General features: G+C 34.0%; 1 protein-coding gene and 1 long non-coding RNA gene across 8 annotated transcripts in view; one reads left to right on the forward strand and one right to left on the reverse strand.

Annotated features, from left to right (window-relative positions):
• The window catches only part of LOC145973810 (uncharacterized), an 82,055-nt gene that overhangs the window by 19,304 nt on the left and 35,968 nt on the right, over positions 1-26,783 (forward strand). The window lies entirely within an intron of this gene.
• The window catches only part of LOC145973805 (uncharacterized), a 254,234-nt gene continuing 237,841 nt past the window's right edge, over positions 10,391-26,783 (reverse strand). For all 6 annotated transcript variants that reach the window (XM_083103381.1, XM_083103379.1, XM_083103380.1 and 3 more), the window contains exons 10-12: positions 24,670-25,623; positions 23,226-23,477; positions 10,391-21,842 (exon numbers count right to left, since the gene is read on the reverse strand). In XM_083103381.1, coding sequence (XP_082959507.1) covers positions 21,751-21,842; positions 23,226-23,477; positions 24,670-25,623 — 1,298 coding nt within the window. In that variant the 3' untranslated portion in view covers positions 10,391-21,750. The remainder of the gene's footprint in view (positions 21,843-23,225; positions 23,478-24,669; positions 25,624-26,783) is intronic.

The following is a 26,783-nucleotide window of genomic DNA, read 5'->3' on the forward strand; positions in this document are numbered from 1 at the left end:
TCCTATTATTATACATATTAACTGGTAATAATTAATTGATAAAAATTAACAGAAATCGGTATGTTTGCAATCTCATTTTGATCTTTCTACAATTAATACTCCATATTTAATTTTCTTGATATCAATTAAAGTATCACTAAATTGAAAGCTTATATTTAGCATTAAAAATGATAATCCAATATTATGTTTCTGAGAAATTACATTACGTAATACTTTCAACTTGTTAAAACGGTTAAAATATGACACTTGTGATATGTCTTATGAAGAACATTTAATTGTAAGCAAAATAAATCAGTGTGCGTTCTACTTATAGATCACTTATAGATAGTAATTTATTAATTCAAGAAATGAAAAATCCTGAGTTCTTTATATATATATATATATATATATATATATATATATATATATATATATATATCTGTGTGTGTGTGTGTGTGTGTGTGTATTAACATTGAACTATTCGCATGCGTACAATGACATGTGTAATGACAAGTAACATGACAAAGCAACAAATCGGCAGATTAATTGATGTTTATTGAATTCAATTGAGTCCACTACACGTCAAGCTGCGGCCAATGAAAGTCATTAAAAATTGATCGTTATATTCGATGCATCAATGATATGAAAACGAGTGCTTATTATAAGTAATTACTAAAATAATTTTGAACGCTTCCTGTGTTTATCTAATAATTGTACATATCAATCTTTATCAACAAGCCATCAATCTCTGAAGCATGAAAACGAAAATCCTTATCAAAAATGATAAAATCTAATATATAGCAATAATACAAAATTATATCTATGGATTAGATTAATAAATCTCACATTCGTATTCTTCAAATTTTTTTATATTATCTATATTATTTTCAAATTTAAGGCATGCAGCAAAATTGATATCTAATTCAATTATGAAATAAAGAAAAAGATCGGATATATAATTCTTTCAAATCTACGACTTTTTTATTTACAAAAATAAAGAACATAAATTATTTTGCTTAATTATTAAATAAATTAAATAAATTCAATCGTGTTCATGAAAAATTAATAGGACATTATATTGGCCATCTCATATGCTGCTTAAATGTGTGTCAACATATGATTAATATTCGCCAAATATTCAAATGCTTATGATGAAAGTAAACATCAAGTTAGCCTCACAATATGTGAATACGTCTATGACCGATATGACCGATGATGAGATTTAAATTACCGCTCACCTTGACATTGACTTGAGAAAGAGGGCTAATTTTGTGAACCAGCGATGGGGATCAAGTATGTGTGCGTTCATCGTGCAATAACTCACACGTGAACGATATATACTGAACAATGACGGCGGGAGATATTCACGGAACACGTGGTATCGTGATGTCACGGAATGACGAGACAAATGTGCGGAATGACGTAACTCACGGCACATTGCACGAGTTCTTCCCCGCACGCTTAGATCCTTCAGATCGTCCGAATTGCACACGATTGACACAAATACCACGAGTACGATGAATGTCCGACGACGCGACGCGGAGTTTTTTATCATCTTGCTTTCGCGATGTGTCGACTTCAAGGAGAAAGTCGCGGAATAAGAATTATTTATAAAAAACTCGCAATCATATTTTACATATAAATTTTACTATCGATCATGCAATTATAGTTCTGAAATATAACCTAGCTACAAAATTAGTGCTTTTAACTCCACTCGCTAAAACTTGATTATATTTCTCGTTACAAAGATAATAATGAATGAGACGAATGGCAAATAATTTATTTAATATTAGAAATAATATTAATAATTTTTTTATATATGTGTTGCTTTTTTTGCATTTCATATTCTCTATTAATACAATATTCTAATATGCATGAATCCAAATGCTATTTTTAGAAGCACGTAAATTAAAGTCTTAATTATTATGCTTAACATGCCCATTAGTAGAACTGTCAAATAAAAAGGGTTAGTTTTTATTTAGCGAATTTTTTAAAGAAATTTTTCAATGAGATTCTCCTGCAGAGATATTTGTGTACACTCTTAATTCTACTGTACGGGGTTATGAAATGAAGAAAAGTTTTCTGTGTAACTAACTGTACATTTTCTGTAAGGAACATGTTAATTACATAGTCAGAGAGAAATCTAAGTTATATGCATTTACAATATAATGTAGAATATATACAGAAGTTTGATAATAACTCTTATTTATATACAAATTTTACAAATTTATTTAAAAATTTTAAATAAATATGTATTTTAAATTGTAATAATCATGCAGAGAGAGAGAGAGAGAGAGAGAGAGAGAGAGAGAGAGAGAGAGAGAGAGAAGTGTATGCCATTTAATGGATAATACATTGTTGATATGATATATAATATGAAAATGTAAATTAAATTAATCTACGAGTCAAATTTTTCATCGTATATATTGTATTAAATTTTTGTAATATATATTTTTCCGTTATTTTAATATTTTATTTTGATAATATATGTATATGTGTGTCTGCACTTTTTATTTTATTCTTCAATTTTTTTCTCAATCTCAATTATTTTACATAAATTATACACCATTCGAACTTTTTAACTTGAAATGATTTTATACTAACTTTTACGTAACATCTTGAACATTTAAAGATATATGAATTCGGAATTATACCGTGCGTTATAAATAATATACAAAATGATAATGTCACATGTCAGCCAGCTAGATATAATTTTGGAATAATGTTGGAAAATACTCGATCAAATGTTAAGCGCTTTCGGTGAGGGATTTGTCAGCGTTTGTTATAAATAATGCTTCGATAGTCCGTTCTACGTCGAGTTAACGTATAGCTTCATTAACGGATTATATCGTACCATAATTAGCTACTGCAAATTTGATTCGATAACGTGGTCTCCCGCTCTCTTCCTCTCTCTCCCACTCTCTCCCTCTCTCTCTCTTTCTTTCTCCCTCGATGGATGGAACTTTATCACTACTACAATGTCACAAAAGCAAATCACGTCGAAAAGTAAATTGTGGCCAGTCTGCTTGTTATGTGATTATATTATCCATACGTTCGAGCAGACAATCTGCTATCAGCTCATGAAAAAAGCCATAGCATAAATTCATTTATGTTATTAAAATATTTATCCTATTTTTTCATTGGTCGTGCTATTCAACCGTCTACTTTATTTCTATTATCAGTAAAGACGTCCGATGATTGAATTAAATCGCTTGCACAAATTTTTTGCAGCAAAATTCCAATAAAAGTTTTTAGATATATGTATTTTTCTATTCGTTCACTCGATATTACGCTCAATTCTCTTAGTTTATATAAAATAAACAATAAATTCTCTGGCTTAATTATGATTTTTAAATAATTAAATTCTTTTAAAACGTCTCTCTCTATATTTTATATTATTATTAAATACATCTTGTGAGATGATAGAAATCCGCGCATTAAGAAATAAATGGTTAAAAGCGCGTATACAAAGGTTTTGATATGCATCGAGATAACACAAAAGAGCTGTAATAAAAGTTGCTTTAACTAAACGAGCAGATATATTTCTCGTCCGTTGAGCACTTTGCCTAATTTTTTGCACGAAGCAAACACAAATACCAGTTTGTTCCGCGAGATGTTTAGCGTACTAGTCTTCTTTTTTTTGCACTGTTGACCAACTTCTATTTTTATGCATCCTGCACTCTTCGCCTTTGTGTCTTTATAATTACACAGCTTGCATTATAGTGTACTTGCAACTACCGAGATATTATGTAATATAAAATGCATTCGTGTATGTTTGGGACAAACATGTGATAAAACAATTTATAAGTGTAATATGTAACTGACATAAGAGATAAAAGTGAACTGTATGAAAATGAAATATGCATGTCGGTTATTGTAATAGTAATATATGTCATACGTCTTTTGAATTGAGACAATTACAGACTTTTGTATATTCTCTTGTATATTCAAAAAATATTCTTTTTAAATTCGCGATTTTTTAAAAATATAATAGTTATATGGTCCAATAAAGGTTATCAATATTATAAATATTATATTGCATGCAATTGTCAATTTGAAAAACCAAAAATTATGAGCTCGTTTATGTGATTCATATTTAACGTGTGGTTTCATCATCAGCTACATTATTCAGAACGCCAGCTGTTCGATAAAACTTCCAATTTCTTAAAGACAATACCATTCTCAAGATTGAGATTAATTATGACATCATAGATGACTGCGAGATTGTAATGTTGCAGCTGCTCCGCCGATACAAAAGAAAAATCGTGCTTCTTAAGTGATTAAATGGCAGCAAATTTGCCTAAATTGCACAAGGACGAACGCGAAAAATAGAACGATGATTAGCCCCATTATTTCAATATATTCATATAATCGTGATTCGTATAATCAGTTCATTTACACGAACATTTTGAAAAAAAAATTTATTATATTTATTATTTATCTCATCGATTTTTGTGAAGAGAGAAAAATATATTGTATCGAATTTAAAAATACATAATATCAAAAAATATTTATTTGACATAACATGATCATGTATCGGACTTGTAATTATTTTTTTGGTACACAAAATTTCTGACTGAACTCTATATAAGTTTTTTTTAAACTTAAAAGTCATCATGTTAAACACCATGTATAACCAGCATAAACAGCAGGTGCTCACGAGATGCAATAAAAATTCCCATTTCACCTTTTCGGTGAAAAGTTTAAATCTCAGTTGCACGAATACCGAAATTCGTCACGATAACAGCGGTTCGCCGTAAATTACGTTATTACAGTGCGCTGTAACACGCCTTTTCGATGCACCGACAGAGAGAAAGAGAGAGAGGGAAGTATCATTTACATAGCCTGTAATGGTCGGATTGCAATACTCAGAAATAAAAAGAAGAGATGATAGGAAAAAAAGGAAAGGGCTTAACGCTACACCGTTCCTTAACTTGGAATCGAGTCTTAAAACGGGTTCGACTCGTCTGCCAACATAGAGCTTCTCGTTTACGTATATAATTTGCTCTTCTCTCGCCTCTTAAAGAAAGATGTCTTCCGCGCAAAGATTATAATTATTAAAGAGCATCTGCTTTTGCAAGAATATCTCTTGACATCGACTTTATGAGAATCGTAAGAAGGAAAATTAGCTTTGTCACTCAAAGCGGAAGTTTGCTTTCAATTTATTACTTTCGCACGTTTTTTAAAATTAATCTCTTTCTATAAAAAAATGATATTGTAATACAAATTGTGATTACAAATTTTATAACTGAATCTTATTGAATTGCTTATATAAACTTCGCGAGTTTGTTATTTTAAATCTAAACATGAGAAAAAAATGATTTATATCAATATTTGTTCGCATCTGTACATTCTTCTTTTTTTGATTTAAAAAGAAAATTCATTTCTAAAATATTTTTTTCCCTACATTTTAAAATCTCTCTGTATTCTTCTTCAGATAGCCAAGTGATAATCAGAAGACGTTGATGCGCCGCGAAGAAATCTTGAGAGCCTTTAATTAATCTTTTAAATTAATATCGAGCGTTTCAGAGGCTCGGAAGTAATAACGAGTCGATTACGATGAGTTTCCGAACGTCTATTCCGAACGGCAATTTTCAATAATTGCTTTGATCGAATAAACTTTTTTCTCCGTTGCCGCCACTATCTCTCTCTCCTTTCTCCTGCTCTTACGCGGCTTCTGCGGCCACTCCTTACTTCCATAATCGTTCTTGAAGATCCTTTAAACAAGCTTCGTAGCGGGCTTATGGCGCAAAGTGTTGAAACTAGATTTCACCGGCGATACTTCGTTAGAAAAAGACTTCGGCAACGATGCCACCAGCAACAATATATACCTTCAGCCACGTAAATGTCCGCATTAAATCAATGTCAGCGTGCAGTTAAGTGCAACTTTGGCCGTTTATAATCATTTTACGGCTTCTTTGTAGATTTATTATGCAACTTCTTAAAAGTGAGCTGTACAACTGTATAGCTCACGAGTACATTACCATTATTGCAATATTGAAGAAGCACCTGGACAATAACGGCTGTCTACGATGTTATATTGTGGAATGGGTTTTCTCTTTCTCATATGAGTAAAATGGAGCAAGCACTTTATCGAAGTTCTGCGAGGAAATACGAGTAAATATTAATTCATTTGTGATTAAATATCTCGTTTCTGTCTATTTCAACATGAATCAACTTAAAGTATTTATATAAATAGCATCATGAACCGCGTTCTTGATAATTTATTGATCGTAACGCAAAAGAAGAAAATTTGGTTCAAGGTCTTAGTCATGGATATTAATGAAGATGTTAATTGCTGGTCGCTTTTTGTGATCGAGTATCGATGCAGTGAAGAAAATGATTGTGCTATAAATACTATAAATAAAATCAATGAAAATGAAAGCACTATAAAATGAGAGCACTATCGAAGAACATAGACTTCGATACTTGTTCGATATTTAATATAATTTTTGATTACTTGTAAACTTTTTTCCATAATGCTGAAATATATGCAATTTAAATGTTAATGGCCGTTTTTATAAAACTTAAAGCGACTGTAGAATTTTTAAGATTGAATTGCATGTAAATTTATATATTTTAATATAAGACAAATTAATCGCATCAGTTATAATTTATTTTAAAAGTTGAATATCTCATTAATTTTTATATTTTCGAATTTTTATATTTTTGAATACCTCATTAATTTTTATATTTTTGTGATAAAAAATCTATATATATGCAAATATAATCTTCAATTACGCTTTGCGTATTCTATTGCAACATGATTATAAAATCAATCTTTGATAGTAACGCGATCGTATAAGGAAATTTCGTTTCACGGTTGAACGGTAAGCGCTGATAAATGAATTATCGCGATGATTAGATTGCAACTTAGGTAGAGAATTGCAAGCAAAACAGAGATAAACTGTGGTGGTTTAATAAACGAATCGTAAGAATAAATAAGTCATTCCATTGGACTTGAACATTTTATCTGATTATTTTCGGGCTCCCAATTTTTTATTAAATATTGCAAATGCGTTTTGATACAGAAAAGCCAGAAAATAAAATTTTTCAACGTCGTTTAAAATTTCCTATAGTAAACAGCTCAGGTGAAAAAATTGACACAGATAACAAACGATAAACATAAATTATATTCTACAAAATATATATCAATCGTGCCTCAAATGTAATACATATTATATTATGGATCATATTATATGCGTCTTATCCAAATGAAATATGATCCTTGGATAGTGTAGTCCAGCACAATAACGGGTCGCCTGGAGATTTATGGTGGCCGTGTAATGCGTGATTAAAAAGTGTCTGGTCATGTACCGATTTCGTATCGCGTCCCGTCACGTCGTCTCATTCGACCGGATAGAGACGGCCGTCTGTCACGCGATCTCAATTGCAACATGCAGGATACACATGTGTTAGGTAATAGGATATACATGTATTCGAAACGCGTACACATACGAAGGGGGACAAGAGACATACGTGGGTAGATAACGCGCGCGGGTAGAACAATACAGGTTATTTTCCAATCTAGGCGATATCGATCTTGCATCACCCGGAACCGATTGCAGGCACAGCTAGAATCAGATACCTACCTGTTTTTTGATGAACTACGTGTTAACAAGCTTTTTTAGTGAGTTTTTTACTGTTTAGCATTCAATGAACAGTAATCCATTGTCATGTGATGCGGAAGAACCAAATATGTTAACATAACACGTGTGTAATCATGAAAATAAAATAGAATTATCATTTCCAAACAAATATCACCAGCAAATCTTTGATATATTTTATTCTCATAAATGTAGAATATCATCGTAATAGTTTTATCGTTATTTATTTACACGATAATATCCGATAAAATAACTTCCGCTCCAAGAATTAACCTTCTAAAATATAGATATTGTATTTGTAAATAGCAGAAAGTATATAAGAGATTATATATATATATATATATATATATATATATATATATATATATATATATAAATTTTTATATAAAAATTTTATATAAGAATTATATAATTCTATTACATCAAACAGTTCATTTTTATTTTTTATCTGGAATATATAATAGCCGAAATTGTTGAGAAATATGTAGCATACACATAATAGAAAATTCAAAAAATATTAATTAGTGAGAATGAAATAATGGCACATAGTATTTTGCAAATGAATATTATGTGCATTATGTAAAAAAAATCTCTCATACGAAAATCTAATTATTGTTCCATAAAATGTAGTAATTAAGCATTTCAAAATGAAAAGCGTCGTTATTACACGTTAAAATTCCAGAAACCGCATTGTCTTTCACGTGGAGATATTGTGCACAGATATTTATTATCGTCGCTAATCAATGCGGAGATGCTCATAAAATGTGTCATTGAAAACGTGATAATAAATATATACATATTGAATTTTAATCAATAATATCCCTAGAGATGATTATTAAGCGCGGTAAACTATAAGCTCGGTGGAAAATACGCATTCTTCGAAAATAATACACGCGAATCAGCTGTACAGCGATCGTTATTTCCAGCATTAAATAAAACTACTATTTGTCGAGAGAGATATCAAAGTACGTTTAAAATTAATTGAAAAACGAGATTCTGTCATCCATTTTCACTCTTGACGTCTAACTTCGTTAAAATTTTTATACTCTTATACGTCTCTCTTCCTTTGGTTTAATAATTTTATAATTTAATTCTAAGAAAAACCGATTCTGCATTTGTAAAAAAATTTGACGAAAATTTAAAGAGGATCTTTCAACGTTTGTATTTTTACGCTTTAAAAAGTAAAAGGTGGAAACAACGGATTGATATACGTACGAAATTGTACCACATCGGCGGTAATCGATTTCATAATGCGGTGGAAACATGTCCCCTTACGCGAGACGGTAGTTCATGTCGCGCTGTGGAAAGGGATAATGTCGATCGCATGGGTGATAAAATGCTGATACGAGCGCGGGTAGTTTCGTTCCTTTTGTGTAGTACGCTGAGCAAGCGATCTACGACTCTTTCTCATAGTTGCTCTGCCATTTACTTTCACAGAATTATGTGTACCAAGATCGTTCGTGTTCGCAGAAGAAACTGTGCGACATTAATTATATCGTTGCGTCAGACATACCGATCGGATTATAATTTCATTGCAATATGTGCGTTATTTTTATCACATTTTTATTGACAAACCGATTTTTTAAAAGCGAACAAAATTTAATTTAATTTTTCATGCCTAGTATGTCGAGTCTTATACTTGTTTTAACATAAAAATCGGTAAGAAAATTGTGAGAAATATTCATAGATCGATTATACATAAATAATCACTAATTATCGCTCCGTACTTATAACTATCATCAGAGTTAAAATTTTCATTATTTAAATAAAAAAAAATATATATACATATTTCGTGCGTTAACATGCAAGCAAGTACATTACCTGGCTTTTTTCTTCTGTGTCTCCCGAGATGCAGCGACATTTCATTGATATGATGGAGATTGCGTATAATGGATATTTTTCTTCGTCGGAAAAACAAGAGGGACCCGTCATATTTTTTTATTTTCATTAAATTACAAAACGGTCTCGAAGAGAAAGAAAAAGCACTTATCCCGCGACATCCATCAAAAACAGCCTCCACCTCCTACCCCTCTGACCCGTGCGAATGGCAGTAAATAACGACGGAAGCCCGCACGCCGAATCTCGATCTTGCCACATGCCAGCCAGCACCGGGAGAAAGAATTTATGTGTCCGCACGCGCGTCGCTGTTAGTCGTGCGAGATAGTCGACTGCGCGATCGTAAAGAAAGAGAAACCTTAAATCAAAAAGGAGCATCGCTCTTCGCCAATTGGCCGCTCGAAACGCAACAACAGCCGGCGATAAATCCGAGCGAGCACAAGCGAAAAAAAGAATCGATCGTGGAGGGGGGGGGGGGGTGCGCTTCTTTTTACGCAAACGAAGTTGAGGAAATGTCAAATTCGACCGTGCGACGATTGCCTCTAGTTCTGTCCATTATTCCCCGGAAAAAGTTTATAATTATGTATATTTAATTATATAATTATGTATAAGATCTATTTATATTATCATTTATGTATTATTAATATATGTGTTATATTAAGATATTTATATCGAATTATGTGCAATTATATTAGATTTTCTTTTCGAAGTATTATACTCGATGTTTTTGCATAATTCGATACGGAGTTATAAATATTTTGATATAATTATATGTAAATAATAGGATCTTATTATACATAATTATATATAATTAGATATAGTTATACTTACACAATATATATATAATTAGATATAAACTTTTTCCCCGGGTCTCTATCCAAGAAGCTGTTGACTAATGATAATTAATTCATTAAAAAGCCTCACAATTATATTACATTGATAATAAATTAGTAAAAAAATTCTTACGCATTCAGGATTAAATTTTTATAGGCAAATAAAATCTCCAAAGATTTCGAGCTTCGAGATTTTATTTTAATCTCCCCGATTGTAGCAAGACACTGTGTAACAGTATTTATAATAATTAACACACTCGCGCGTCGCCGCCGCGACAACAAAGACTTGCGGTATAATATTCAATCATAATTCAGTCTGAAATTCGATTATTGCTATTTTATTCAACAACATATCTTTTTCATTTCTTTTTTTTTTTACTTCCTCGTCATTTGCTTCATTATTTCTCTTTGCGGGCGCTGCAATGAAATTCTGAGAGGGGGTTTCTGTTTCAGAAGAGACGGCAACGATTGTTTTTTTAAATGGATTATCGTAAGAGTATCTCGTTCGTGTATGTTTATGCGTGTCAATGTGTCACGCGTATTGTATCTATATATATAATGTGTATTTACGTTTCTTTTTTTCATGTGTTGCATATATACATACATATATATATGGTTTATTACAAGGCACAGGTAGCTTACACATTTCTTTCTTTCCTCACGGTTTACACACACTATAATAATATCATGCACGCATCCACGTACTGAGTATTGCTTTTGCCATTCACTCGACAAAACTACTAAATCGTATTTTTCGCCGATCTCATAGCCAATATTCGTTCCTCGTCGCGCTTGGTATTATTTTTTCGCACAATAAACATCCGAGATAATTGGATCATGATAACTTAGATTTGCATAAACGATACTGCAATTGCACTAACATCGTAATCCATTTACTTAATGTCGAAGTAGACATGTGCTTCGACAAAAAATTATGTGAATATTCATGAATATTTTCATAAATTTAGACAATCTAATATTAAACGTCATTAAAATAAAGGTAAAAAATAGTCATAAATGAAATATCGAATATACTTGAAAAGAAAGATGATGGAGAATACACTTTTTTCTTCCTTCGCAAACTTCATCACAGCAACGAAAGTCTGTGAATGATTGTCCGTTATGTAATCACGAAATTACGATAGTCGATTTAGCGCGTTCGCGGCATGATTCGCGACATAATATGAGCTCTTAATGGGCTCTGCTGCTGAGCGAAGTGTTCGGTACTCTATGAACGATCAATTTTACGTTCGATCATCAATTCGTATTGTCGAGACGATGTCGAGCAAGCGATTAAAGCCGGAGAGAAACAGCGGTAGCCGAGGTGGCGGAAAATTGTGCGACCGTAAATGGCAGCGACGTGCTTGCTTCGCGTTCGCGCGCATGAAAAGGCCGATTCAGTGAGTGTTCGTATTCGATAGAAATCGATGTGCGACATGTATTTCTAATACTTAAGTTTGTACAAATCGCGATAATATTAATCTTTAATAAATTTGTAAATTTTGTAAGTAATAATAATGCCGGATGGCATTAATAATTTTTCTTTTTTTTTTAGGAATTGAATAAAAATTGTTAAAGGCCATATTGATTGTTCAATTGTACTTATATTAAATCTTAATCTGATGAAAGAGTGAATATAATTTTGTATTACTCAATATAATCGACAAAAATCTTTAAGCGGATTTTTACCACATCTGCTATATTTGTTAGCGGCCGATTATTGCTTATTCCATTATTGATGCTGCTTCGACATTTCCGTGAGCATACTATATTCAGTAAATAGACTTTCCGATTGCTCATCTGACCTAGATTCGATTCCGGTTCAGTAAATCGTTGGTATCGCTTGCATTGCACGACGACCGTCGCTGCTTTAATTCGACAATTCGCCTAAGCAAATGAGGTTTAGACTATGAGAGAGTATGCAAATCCAAAGTGGTCATGTATCCAGTTTCCTCCTGTCGTATCGCGCCAATGGCGAAACTTCTTGACGAGCTCGTAACGGATTATCCAGCCCGAAAATTAAGTGATTCGATTTCTCTTCATATTATGAAATGATTAAATCAAGAAGACACAGAAATAAAATAATAGAAACATCTCGAAATCGTACGTGCATAAAAGAAGCAAAAGTCAATTATCGATTTTGTGACATTTATGTAAAGAAAACAATACGTTTTAAAATCGTATAATGATATTTTAACAACATTTATTAACATTTTTATTTCCAGTAAAAATTATAAAGTCTGAAATCGTAAAAAAACATATTCATAAAAATATTATACAATTATTTTAATGTTATATCAGAGTATCGAAAAACTATTATATATAGAAGAATAAATATATTATATCTCTTTCTCTTATTTCGACATATTACACTTCCAGATATTGTATCTTTTCTCTCCGATTTTAAACTTTTTTCACGCTTTGCAATACCGTTAAAAAATTAACGTAACGCAATTGTAATGTTCCGTTATTCCGGTGAAATGAGATCGTTTGCCTCGATGGCAATTTCCCTCGCGTTACAAGCGCATTATCAAAATTTCACATTAATATAAGAACGGTCGATTCCATTTCTCGATTTCATTTCGATTATTCGCGCTGAATAATCCAATTTGATGTCATTCTCCAAGTTAGAGAGAATACGAGAATAAAATATCGGGTGATGATACTCTCGTCGACATTTCTTTTTTTTACATTGCCCCGCGGTTTTTGCACTCGTTACACACGCGTGTTTCGGTGTTTCTTTGGACGCATCCGATAATATGCGCACAAAGTATTATATCTATATACACAATCGAAATTTTAATACACGCGTATACGTATATCAGTAATCTGTCCTGGCCGCACTATCCTATATTTTCAATATTAATAATTCCCTCTTAATCAACTTTTCACGCTGATCAATAATGTGTACATTTTTTTATTATTTAAGATTTTTCGCAAATTAACGATCTTTTTATCAATTAATTGATGAAAAGATTTATGCTAACTGGCATTATTTAATTCACAAATATGAAGAAATCTTCAAAATATTCATCTCTTTTATTTTAGTTAATTGATGCAAGAAAGATTTCTATAAAAACAACACATGATTTGTAATAAAATGCTTTTATCTTCATTAATAAAAAATTGGAATGTGATGAGAGCCATTTTTGTGATCGAAAAGATATAAAGAAACATATGGGGACCAATCACTATGAGGATATCAAGTCAACATTAGTCGAAACGCAGAGTGGCGTTATTACATCTCTCGCACGCATTTGCAGCATCGTTACATTCGGGGACCATTGCTGGGGGTGTAGCGGAAGTTATTCCTATCGTTGTTCGTATAAGAAGGTTGGGGGAAGGAAGGGAAGGATCTTTCCGCGTCTCGTCGAGGGACGAAACGGCAGACTGATCCGATAGAACTTGGATTGCTCGTCGAGGGATGATTGTCCCTTGATTGAAAACGTCCTCGAATCGACGGAGGGTGTCGACTATACTGTACTGGGAAGGAAAGTGACGATGTATGCGAAAGTCTCGTGGCACGCAATTCCACATGTTCCGAAAACGCATTTTTTACGTTGATTCCCATCTCCCTTTGGGAAAGTTATGCTCGTTTTCCAAGGGTGAACGCCGAATCCACATTTGTCGAGTAGAGTATAATAGGAACTAATCCATTTCTGTATTCTACCTTTCTGGCTTCTGCATTTATAAAAATAGATCACAGAAACAATTATATAGCCAGTGTTATAAATCAAAATAGTAGCTACAATTGAATATTTTTTTAACGATACGCTATCGTTAAAAGAATATTACATATGTTTAACATTAAAAGAATGTTACATACGTTTAACTTAACTATAAAAGTAGAAAGATTAAATATTTTTCTTAATAATTGAAAAAAAAAACAATGATATAAAAGTTGATTTTTTCTGATTTTGTAGAGAAAATTAGATTCTAACATAGATAAATTTATGAACATCCAGACATCAAGCTTATATCCTATTAGAATCTTCAAAATAATCTATAATGTCATATATATATTATAATAAATAAAATTAAAAGAATTTTCTTAATAGTATCATAAGTTCATTATATACATACATGGTCGGAATAAATTAATAGAGAAAGTTTTAAGTGTGTGGCACGCGGCAAATGCAAGGATCACAATTCAGCGGAAAATTAGAAGAAGTTCGCGTCGCTCGCGTCGCTTGTCATTGCGAAGTTGAATCTGCAACACAATGACGCTTAAGAACTTTCCGGCATTTGGGCTGTGAAAAACGTAAGCTATCAGTGACTCGCATTTTTCTTTTCCTCCCCTTGTACTCTCTCTCGTAATCGAGACGCATCGCGACTCTCATGCGCACACGCGGGAGTCGTTACCTTCTACAGATTGGGGGAAGTTTCGTCATTTCCCCATAGGGCACTGAAAGCACTCTAATCTCCGGACGACGATAGTTTTGAAATCGTAAATGACACGCGTATGCGTGTATCTCTATCGTGGACAAGATTGACACATCAGGGTCGCACGATGATTTTTCAAAATCATCAGTTAATCATTTTTGACTGTTTTTTAACAAGCATGATAATCGAGCAAAAAGAAATATTACTTAAAACATAATCTTCTAAGACATAATCCTTTGCAACATATTTTTTACATATTTAATAATTGCATTTTATATTTCACAATTAATGATATTTATTGTGATTGATATAAATTGTGATATATTTGTGTTGTATAATATATATTTTTAATATATGTATTTAAAGATTTTAAATCTGAAATAAAAAAGATAACAACAGCAATTTAACTGAACTTTGTAGGAACTTGAGGGAGTTAATCTTAATGTTATGTGGAACAAAAATTATATGAAAATTATATAATATATATATTCTTATTTTTCAAGTTCTTAAAAAGAATTATTTGGATTTGGATACTTTTAAAATTAAATCTCGAATTTTTTAAATTAATGTATAATTTCTTAATTAATGTGTAATTTGCTTTTGCGGTGACCCTGATCGCGAATCGTTTTTGATAACGATGAATTAACATGAGGCGCGGTCCTTGCCGCGTGGACTGGATATCACTGATAATCTCTCTGTCTTTTTGCATGCCGGATGCACGTTTGATTCGAGAACAGAATACGCGGACAGTATTTCACGAAGGGAAATAATCGCGGATTGTTTTCGAGCGGCTGTGAATGGACGGGCGGGATTTTATCGGAGTATCGATCCTCTAGAGACGCGGGAAGTCGACGGATCTATTTCCGGAAGCTATGAAATAAAGCGTCGTACGATATCGAAGAGAGTTCGAGTTATAACCGTAAATATATTTATGACGATATAAATCGCGAGCCCGTGAGCGCATCCGTTATTTTCATCCCTTTTTTTCGGAAAAAGCGGAAACGCGGCCTCGTTTCATCTCGCTATTCCATCTTCAAATTGAGAAATGATGATAAGAGTACGATAATAGTAATAGTAACAACGTTATCATTATTCAAAAAAATGTATGCGAGTACAATTTAATAATAGAAATAAATAAAAACTTAAATGAAAACAATATCTGTCTCGTATATATTTATCCTTGATATATTTGACAATAAAAAAATAAAATAATATCAATAAATTGTGTGATATCTTATTGTGTCGTAATTAGAGCTTTAAAAATAAGTGTGAAAAAGGAGATAGGAATTAAAAATCGATAAAATTACGAAGTTATACTTCATCTCATTTTGTAATTAAATTATGAATTAATCATTTCTAATCACATTAATGTTCCACTCATTTAAAGTTAGTTATTTCGGAAGCATATTTAAAATTTCCAGAAATACGAATAGCTAATGGAATTTATAAATTCTAGGATACATAATTTCTTTCTCTCTCTCTCTCTCTCCTTCTCCCTCTCTCTCTTTTAACGAAAATATAATACGAAAGTTAAAACAAAAAAAGTTTCGGAAAACTTTTAAATCAAATATTGCAAAAACAGTTTAAAAGTTAATTTGAAGCTTAATAAGAAATAAAAGAAAATTAAAAATAAGAGAAAGTGAGTCTAAAGATGCCAATTATAAAAAAAATTAAGATTAAAGAAATTTATAAATCACAGACTTGTATTTACATGAAATATGTACGACACAAAACTTGACATAAAATAATATTATTATCCAAATATTATTCTATTAAACGTGCGTTTTATTTATACACTTCAGAAATATTTTCCCTGAATTTAATTTAATTTAATTTAATTTAATTTTCTATTTTCATCATGTTTCATGCTGTTATCAAAGTAACAAATCCATTTAATAAAGAACAAAATCGATATTCAAATTATTCGTTTGCGACGAAACCAATTTCATCGTGACTCGGTGGCTGAGAAATCTCGCATCCGAAATCTCAAAGAATAACAGTTTGGCGTCAGCAGCGATCTCAAGAATGAGAACGTAATCCACAGAGTAGTGCGAGGAGTAATATAGTGCGCGCGCGGAGTACTTGTACCGACACGGAAGTAATCCGATAATCCCATTAGACGAGCTTCCATAAAATCGTTAATCGTCTCGGTACGCCGCGCCGCCGGCCCGTACGGCTAAACGTGATGCTCTAATCCCTGTTCGGTATTCACATCGGTTTCGAAGCCACATCCGCACTGCGGTGAAATCAACCGCGCGCAGTGCGTTCGCGAAAAGCGCGTCTTAACATCATTTTGGAGATTGTGCACCGATTCATCACTGACAGCGCTTCTGTCAGAAGAGATCAGCTGTTAAGGATAATTTTCATTTTTTCAAATGACGCTTCGAAAAAGAGTTTTAAAAATTTAATGTTTTTATCTCTTTAGCTTCGATAATTTACGCAGATATTGCGAATTAAAATTCGACGATGAATAATAAGAAAATAAAATAAAATAAAATAAAATAAAATAAAATAATTAGTCTTATAAATCAGAATTTAACAGTTTCTTTGAAGATTTAATTTCTTAAATTGACTTATTATGTGATGTGTGGAATCACTTATTTTTCCGAGATATTTCGAGTCAGATATTTTGTCACCGTAATTTTCGCTACTATAGATAACCATTGAGTACATACAAATAAAATAAAATAAATGCGGTGCAGCGAATTTCCTTGCGCAGTATGATCGATAGCAATTTTCTGCCGGAGGTTGTCTAATCTATCGAAAACAATAACAAGCGAGAAAAATATTTTTGTTTCCTATTAGTGATTCCATTAGCGGAATGCTCGCATACGATATTAGGACGCAACGTAAATTAGGATTAAATGCATCAGGACAATTGCACCAATCTCATTAAATGATATGCATAATGTTTAATAAGAGACAGAAAGAGAGAAAGGAAAAAGGGGAAAAGAGAGAGGAGAAGCGAGAAGGGAAGAGTGAGAGAGAAAGAGAGCGACGCGAGCGGAGGCGGTCAGTTAGCAATAATGTTTGGAAGTGCTCTGATAATTATCGAATCTCTCGATGTTTGCATCGAGCAAATCGAAAATAATAGAATATTCGAGCATTCGTTCGAGTACCGGTTACGATCTCGCGTGACTTCCGTATTCGATCGTTCTCATCATCGAAAATTTTATTCGTGATTGCGAAATATGGTGTAAAATATTCACAAGTTTCCTTTCACATGTGTGTGTATCAGTGTATCAAATTTTTTACTAACTCAATGATACAAATACATATACATACATACACACACATATGTCATTTATTAAGAAACTTTTCTTTTCTGCGAGAACATTTTAAATTAAAATGATTTCTTAAAAAATAATAAAATGCAATTTATGGACGAATTGTTCAAAAAGCGCGTGTTTTCGAACGTAAACTGCAAGATAGCGGAAGTTAAAAAGCAAAGTAATGCGTGCGTAGCAATGTTTAAATAGCAATTTTTATTCTTTGATATCGCTAGTTCCACTTTTTGTTCGTGTCAGCTTCGGCTAATCTGATTATTGCGTGCATTCTGTAGCTTTGCGTAAAGCGGAAATTGCGAAAGCGAATAGAAATAAATGGAAAAATATATATAAACACTTTGAAAGATATTTGTACACTCGGTTCTATTCCGTTGCAATAAGTGAGATAATGAAACAAAAAATCGCGAGATTTGAAATGTCTGATATTAAGTTTATACGAAATAATTTTAACAATGTTCGAAAGGAAAATAAACAGTTACTGTTTTAACTAAAATATATCGGGTAATAAATAATTGGAAACCTATCCTTTCTGTTCCGGTTGATGGCATAAGTTGTGCATTTTAATTCAGCACTTCAATCCACACTATATAACAACCCCTTAAATTAAGATTCTAAAAATTTTCAGTTAATATTTTCTATGTCGGAAGTCTTCGGAACATGCGGAATACAAATCTTTGCGTGGTTTCTCAAATTGGAATATCGGATATAGCACTCTAATTCATTATCTTCTTCTTAAACACACACAGAAAATATATATTAAAGTTCAAAAAATTTCGACATTAATTTTTTCTAGTTCTTAAAAAATGTGAATTAAATTATTACTGTATCGAGTTATTTTCATCGATAGTCGCACACTCCTCCGACAGACCTCGCGCTTCGTTGTCAGACGCGAGACTGAAGACCGGACTTTGTCGGAATTGTATATACATGCGTGATTCGTAACCGCGGGGCATCTAGATCAGATCTGATTGCTGTTCACAATGAGCTTATTATCCCCTAAGAAGCTAGAGAAATCTTAACGGCTAAGTCCGATCTTAACTACTTCATATACGCTATATATATGTGTGTGTGTACGCTGCGCTCATAGGTACAGTATGGCTCCTAATGTGATAACCGCTAAAGTGTCCTAAGTAGCCTAAGTCCTACCTGTCGGTGAAAAATGACTCGCTCGTGGCGCGAGTCATTCTCGTTTTGCTGTGCGCACTGACGGCAATAATCTTCACGGTGCGTACCTGGAGATACCTGTTAACGAAAGTTGATCGATCCTTCTCTTCTGAGAACCCTGAAACGGAGATAGTGTTGCCCGATGAAGCGCATTATCCGAGAAAATTCTTGAGTAAGCATGAAATAACATGTGATAATTAATATCTATTCTGACGATCGATTGAGAGCAAGGGCGAGATGACGTAAATAATATAACGCGATTATCGCGATAAAAGTTTTCGTGAACGTTATCACGCATGTTATACGAGAGATCGAAACGGGAGAAAAGAAGAGATAATTAAAAGCGGATATAAATGAATGATGCGTGATTGACGCGATGACAGAACTCTCTCATCGCTGTATTCGTTGGATTTCGCTTCTCAAGAATCAATCTCGTTGACGTCACTGATTGATTAAATCAAATCCGACGGAAGTAGTTGTAAGTGGCGTAAAAACTACATACAACGTGATTGAAAAAGTGCTAAAATAGCGATTGGCTTTTTCCTATGGTTCGCTCTTTTTTTTTTCACACCCCCTCTCTTCTCTTTCTCTTTTCATTCTCACTCTCATTCACTCGCTCTCTTTTTCCTTCTCTCTTTCGTACATGTATACATTTTATCTCTCACTCACGCTTTCTCCCTGCTGTCTCTTTCTAACTTCCTCTTTGTTTGTCTTTCTTCCTACATATCTTGTCACTCGCGCGCGATTACGGCTTAATTATTACAAAGATGGTTGTACAATAATATAATATAGACTCTGTATTAGTTACAATAATATCGTAGCGTTCCTACACGTCATGTCCGGCCTTTATCTGTTGTCATTAATCGCGAAAATGTGGAACTAATAACCGAGTTCCTTCTTGGAATTAACATCTTCACGCTTGGGGAAGCGTGAAGATGTTAAGCTTCTTTCTACGAGCACAACATCTTCCTCGTTATCACCATTTTCTCGAGCGTGCTGCTGCCGCATATATGTGTCTGCGTGTGTATATCTTTGTATATATGTTCGTGTATCTTTATTGCTTATTGCTTAACATTAATGTTTACGTCAAATGGATCGCCGAAGAAATGTCACTCGCACGCATCACGTCACGATTAAGCTAATGCTTTTAAGAAACAAAGAAATTCGCGTCGATCACCATGCATTTAACGTTAAAGACATTGCATGCGATCTTTATTCTCGACGAATGGAACTTAAAATTATAGGCGGGACCACCATTTGCATTGCGCCTAACGAGATGCTAATCTCCACTTATCGCAGAAAGACGCATTACAGCGTGCGATTTCTCGGCGGCTCCTCTCGACGGATGAATAACGAAAAATGTGGTGAGCCGGGAATCCCCGAGATAGAATACCAAGTAATATTCGAAAATGGAGTTTCATCTCGTTTAATAATCCTTTGACTCTCTACCCTCGAGAAAACCACCCTTTCGATGAAATAATATTACTCATTTTTATTCCTATCGGTCAAAAGATTTTCTATTGTGCCGATATTTTAAGGATTATTATTCTTATTCCTATTTATCACTTTTAATTGGAGAAAAAATTTTTTTTTCGCTCTCACTCGGTTGATTCGTTCTTGTCGAAGGACTAGCGACTCACCGACCATCATTTTTCCTTCATCCCTTGCGGCGTTATTTCGTGAGGACATGCAAAAGTCTACTCGATCCATCGGAGGATGCTCACCGCGAATATTACATGTAATTTATCGATATAATTATTACGCGTATCGTCAATTAGTCGGTATTTATTGAGAGGGTACATGCCCGAGAATGAGCAAAGAAATGAGCGTTCGCCCGGCGAAGAAAATATTTACCGTGTAGGTGCTCCTTCTTCGCCTTTTTGCACTTGTCGAGACTATAGTCTTTTCATGTATATAGTCCTCCCTTTTTCTTCGTTTTAAAAAGTAACTCTATCGTATTTTTCACCGGTTAGAAACGACAGGACTTCAAAATGATCGATCCTACGAAGTCCTTCATTCTCAATCTTCAATCGAGATTCGCGTCGCGATATCGATCTCGTGATATGGTCTAACCATAAAAATTGCTTAATAATTTCGTTAATTTTTTCGTCCAATCTTAGTGCCTACGCGCTACGTCCAGTAAAAAAACCTATTTGTTAAGGAAAACTCGCGCTCAAGCTTTTCTCTCTTCGATCACGCACTAAGTCCGTTGGAATTTCAACTAATTTTCACTGATTTCTTGGGCTCTTCCTCCGTCAATTCTTCGCGAAATGATCCATTGTATTCTTCTTTTTCCGTCACTGTGTACCCATTTCGTTTTCGTCAACAACGCGAGAATGTCACTTCGAACGCGAGTTTCTCTCGACAGCTAAAAACTAACAAGAGCCACGAATACGATTGCATAAACCGATCAATGGCTTCGTCTTTCCCGCATTTTTCTCATTCACGGCTTGAAATCGCACTCTTTGTCCTTTTTCTCATAGATCCAGGCACTCTTTGTCCTTTTTCTCATAGATCCAGGCGTTCGATCAATCGACTGTCGCATCGCGTCTCATGGCCGATCACTATATCGCAAATATCTTTAATGATCACTGAGTGTTCGGTACCACTTGAATTCGATTTTTAACTGATTTGAATTAATTGTCGCGTTTTCGATTAGAATCACCTGAATATCGCGGCAGCCGCCATCAGCAGAACGATCGTCAGGTATGTCGATCGGCCGATTCGCCCGCCATTTGTTTCCATGCATTGACCTGCAACGATAGGAGGTGACGAATATTTATTACCATACGATGTGTATAATTTCGTGTGCAAGAAAAAAATCACTTTTTTCATTTTGTGTTACTCAGTTAATTAGCAACATCATTTTTCCTACTTGAAAAATGCATATTTACAAGTACATATTAAATACTTTGCCTTCAAAAATATGTATTGTGAGTGTGAAATTAAACATAATTATCCTACATAAAAACTGATTAAAAAATCTAGACTTGTAGACAATTTTAAAAAAATATTGTAAATAAAATTATTCTTTCTAAAATTTTATTAAAATCAATCATCTTAATATTAGCTTTTTAAATTAACATAATTTTCTTTAATTTTGATCAGCGTAAATTTTGCAATACGATTTAAATGTTTAAGAAACGTTCCGTTTGCTAAATTAAATTGAAATCAAGGAACCGCTAGTAACATGAATAACGTAATTCATATTAAGATAATATATCTATCATATTTAATCATTATTTCGCGATTATATATGAGATAGCCTTAAGTCTAGCGACGCATAATTCAGCGTTTATCAACGCGCTGTCGCAGTCTATTTGTCACAGAGAGCTACACGAATGTCGCGCTAAATTATATACGCGGCTGTCACGCACCCTCTCGCGACGAGATTTCGTGCGACGCAACGGATGACAATCGCTGACTCTACGATTTCGATTGGATGGCGCAGCCTCCATGTCACGAGCAAGTTATTGGAGTACGCGTTTTGTGAGTGAACGTTTTGCGGAAAATTTCGTCGCGCCTTCCCGGTCGGGCATAGTCGCGATAAGTTTGCAAAATAAGTTCTCAATTTTAAGAGGATATCGTCTTGTGTCATATATTTATGGGATATTGAGTTTTGTACAATATTTGATACATATTCGAAAACTTGTTTTGCATTATCTTCTTATACATTATTTCTGCTTCCCGATAATTCATGCATTGAAATAAATTTTGAATAAGGAAGAAAGTTTTTTCTTAGGAAACAAATCGAACAATATAAAATACTTGTTAATTTTTGTATTATATACAAGAAACGTTCCAATTTTATTTTCTAGCGACATTTCCCAGGCGCTAATATTAAATTTGTATTTCAGTAATGCAATTAAAAAAAAATCTTATAAACAGAATTTTTAAAATAAACTTTACATTATTTTTATAGTAATCGATTTCTTATATTGCCGGTATCCAAGATAACCGATGAAAAGATATTATAAAATTTAAGATTATTGCACATACATTTCTAACGTAATAAATTTTGAATACATATCGCGCTCGTATATTCGTCCTTGGTATTCTCGCTTGGATTAACGCTAATCCGGGATGAAATGGCGCAACGACGGAAAGTGAGAGGGTTGATGAAGGTTGCCACTTACCGGTGCTGGTAGCGTTGAAGGCCAACATCGGCGTGGGCGGCGGGATGCCCCTCTGACACGCTATGGGACTAGCAGTCAAACTGACAACTCCGCCACTCTCTTTGTACATGAAGCACAGTCTACGGCTGTTTCTGTAGGGCTGCGCTCTATTGTTGCTCTCGCTGTTCGACCACGCTGTTCTGCGCGCCAACGGGGTGGCGATCACGAACTGCGTGCCCTCGGCGTCAAACCATCTACCGTGGCAAGAGTAGGCTGGAAGGCAAAGAGAGAGAGAGCACGAGGCTGCTAGAGAGATCTTCGTATAGAATGAGGGAAGAGAGGGCTTGATTTGAGAAAGTTTCGGGATAATAACGCCCGGGCGTCTCGACGGCCGTTACCCTTCGAGTGCCATTATTCCCCCGAAATAAACTTCGAAGCGATGTCGAGGGTCGAGAGAATATCTACAGGCCCGAGAAGTCTATATGGAACGTCGGAGGAGGAAAGTGGACGTGGCTCGTGGTTCTTTTAAATATTTCGAGCTTAACATAACGAAGGAGGGCGAGCTCGAATACTATTTCAACCATCCTAATGAAGTTGCGACATTATCGTGATTGATAAACGGCACACGAGATGTAAGTTTCTCACTCTATATGTCGTCTTAAATATCAATTTTAACGCTGAAAGACTCGAATTCGTTATATTGTCCCTAGATAATATTTTCGTAAGCGCAATAAATGTCGTATTGTCTTTGTTGAGAGATTTATTGCTAACATTTCCTTAATTAATATTAACTATGTAAATTCTCAGAGGAAGCTTTATGCCTATATAAATATGATGGACGGTTTTTATCTCTTTGTATACTAAAGACAAGGCATGAGTGTCAACCTTTTCTTCTAATATTAAAAAAAGCCAGCAGAAGCAAACACATCGCTTATCTATGCGAATAATTCTTAAGCTCATCAATCACATTTTCTATAAATATTCAATCGATGTTAACAAAATTACAAGAAAAAGGTAGCTGTATAATATTACTTGAAAGATGATATACATTTGCAAACTTTTCAATATATAGAGTATTTCAGATTTATCACGCAATCTTACAAATCTTTTGAATCTACGATCTTTCTGTTCAATTTGGAATTTTAATTTTTTCTTAGGGACAGAGTACTAAAGAGTAACAGTTTACGTGTAATTAAAAAAAATATTGTTCAGGAAATAAATAATAAAGAAAAGTTCGAAAAGATAATAGAATCTGATTTTTCTCCAAGATTCTTGCCAGAATAAAAAATCGACTTTGACCAACGTTTCTCTAACGTTAAAAAGTCGCTCTTTAGTCGTGTCGAATTCTCAAGATGCTTTGAAAAAATAATCCTACCTCACGGTATAGTGCTTTCGCTCAAGGGACAAGTACGGCATAAGGCTCTCAGTATGATGCGGTAAAGAGGAAGAAAAGGCAGATAATTACCGGTGATAGCGTCGTCATCGACGCAGTCACTTTGAAACTCCATCCTGTCTGCTGTGGAGCAACCCACGGTTAAGGTCGTCACCTCGGAGCTGCACCTCGAGTCATCTTCGTTCCTCTTCTCCCTTCTCTCCGGAACGCTCTCGTCTCTTTCGCGTTCCTCAAGCTCCCTCTTCATCCTCAGAAGATCCTTGTAGGTCATATAACCTTTGTCGGTCGGATTATCCGACGCGGATCTCTTTCGTGGCGGATTTTCGACCTCCAGATAATCCCCGAAATAATCGTCCTGCACCTGAAGCGAGCTGGAGCTCCAGGCATCTTCCACGACCCAGAAACGTCCGATCGTATCCGCATCATTCGGCCGGAAGTCTTCTATCGGATATCTTCTCGATCTGTTCTCCTTATCTTTCGAGTTTATCTCGTCCTTGATTTCTCCTTCGTTGCTGACCTTCGCATATTCAATCTCTTGCGAAACGTGTTTCTCGAAGCGACTGACAGCGCGTGATCTTCTCGTCTTGGAGCGCAAGCTCTCCGCAATACGTTGCTCCGAGTGGTCGCCTGACCTTCTGACCTTCGAGCGCAAGGCACGCTCTTGCAAATCTCGGAAGGTATCCTCCAGCTCGGATGATCTTCTCGATGAGGTGGCGATTTCCTCCAGGCTGTAGTCTTTGTGACCCCGATTGCCGTGATTCGAACGCGCCCGTCGACCCATTCTTTCATGGATCAAATACTCGTTGTTGGCCCGTCTCTTCTCCACCTCGTAATCCAACTTGCGGCTCCGCCGATCCTCGTTCCTTTCTTGAGCGTGTCGCACTTTTTCACCGTCGTGACGGATGGGTAGGGACCCTTGCTGATGTTGGCTTCTGCGACTCTCGCGCGTATTCCGTTGATTCCTATTCACGTCTGTCACCGTGAACTTACCCAAGTACGGACAGGTACGCGGTTCCGGAGAACTCGCTGCAATAAGAAACAAACTCGTATGTTACTAAGCGTCGGAATCTTTCCCCTTTTGGAAGAAATACGAACTAAAAGAAATCCCGAGAAATAAACATTTTAAAAATGGCTAATGTGTTTTATACCGTACATACACATTGTATAAATCACATAATCAGCTGATAGAGTTCAAATTATTAATATTTATAATTAGTTTTATTTATTATTAATATTTCTTTATTTATTTATTATTAATATTTCTTCATTTATTTATTATTAATATTTCTAATTAAACTTTCTAATTTGTATGTCTTGAATAAAATTGTACCAAATGTATTAAAAAAAAATAATTATGTATAACAAGTAACAAATTTAAAAAAATTTAAATTTGAATTGAAGAGTAAATAATTATTCTGACCACATGATATCCAAAGTGATACACACAAACTGTGGTTAGAGAATAAAAATAAGAACAAATTTACAGTATTGTGTTAATGATGTAAAATATCGCAATTCCTTTATTTCATATATTAATATAATATTTTTATATAACCCGCGATACAATTGTATTTTATATTTACGATAAAGTAGTTTAATGTGTGAGATATGTAAATAGTAAAACATGGCGATAAAATAAATGTATAAAAATGTAAAAAACATTTATCGTAGATGCAAACTTTTTATCAAATACAGACCAGTGGAATTTTGTATGGATAATATAAAACTATAAAAAAATGCGCATGATATATATGACATACGTGCGTAACGGTATTATTATTATTATTTTATTAAAAGTTTATACGAATATAAATACTAATAGATGCAAATGGCATTGTGGATAAAAAGAGTCGCTGTAAATTAATGATCTTATCTACGAAAGTAAAATACCGATATGCCCGTAATTTCTATGGCCTAAGAAGAAACTTTGAAGTTGAGTCTTAAACGGAATTTTAAATGTCGTAACTTTAAAAGTTGGGACAAGAAGCTCGGCGAAGGTTATCGATTCCTGCTAATGATACTTTCTTGTTAGTGAGAAAGTACGGTATATTTAACCTGAGAGAAAAAAGTTCTGAAAAGAGCTGCGGATATCCGACTCTATATTCGCATAATCATATTATATCTCATGTATTTTAAAATAGTTGAAAATATTATAACATGTAATAGTTTGAAATTTTTATAGAACT

Source organism: Camponotus vicinus, unplaced genomic scaffold (genome assembly GCF_025532165.1).
Source record: "Camponotus vicinus isolate PSW18456_S1 unplaced genomic scaffold, iyCamVici1.0 SCAF_6, whole genome shotgun sequence".
NCBI classification, from domain to species: domain Eukaryota; kingdom Metazoa; phylum Arthropoda; class Insecta; order Hymenoptera; family Formicidae; genus Camponotus; species Camponotus vicinus.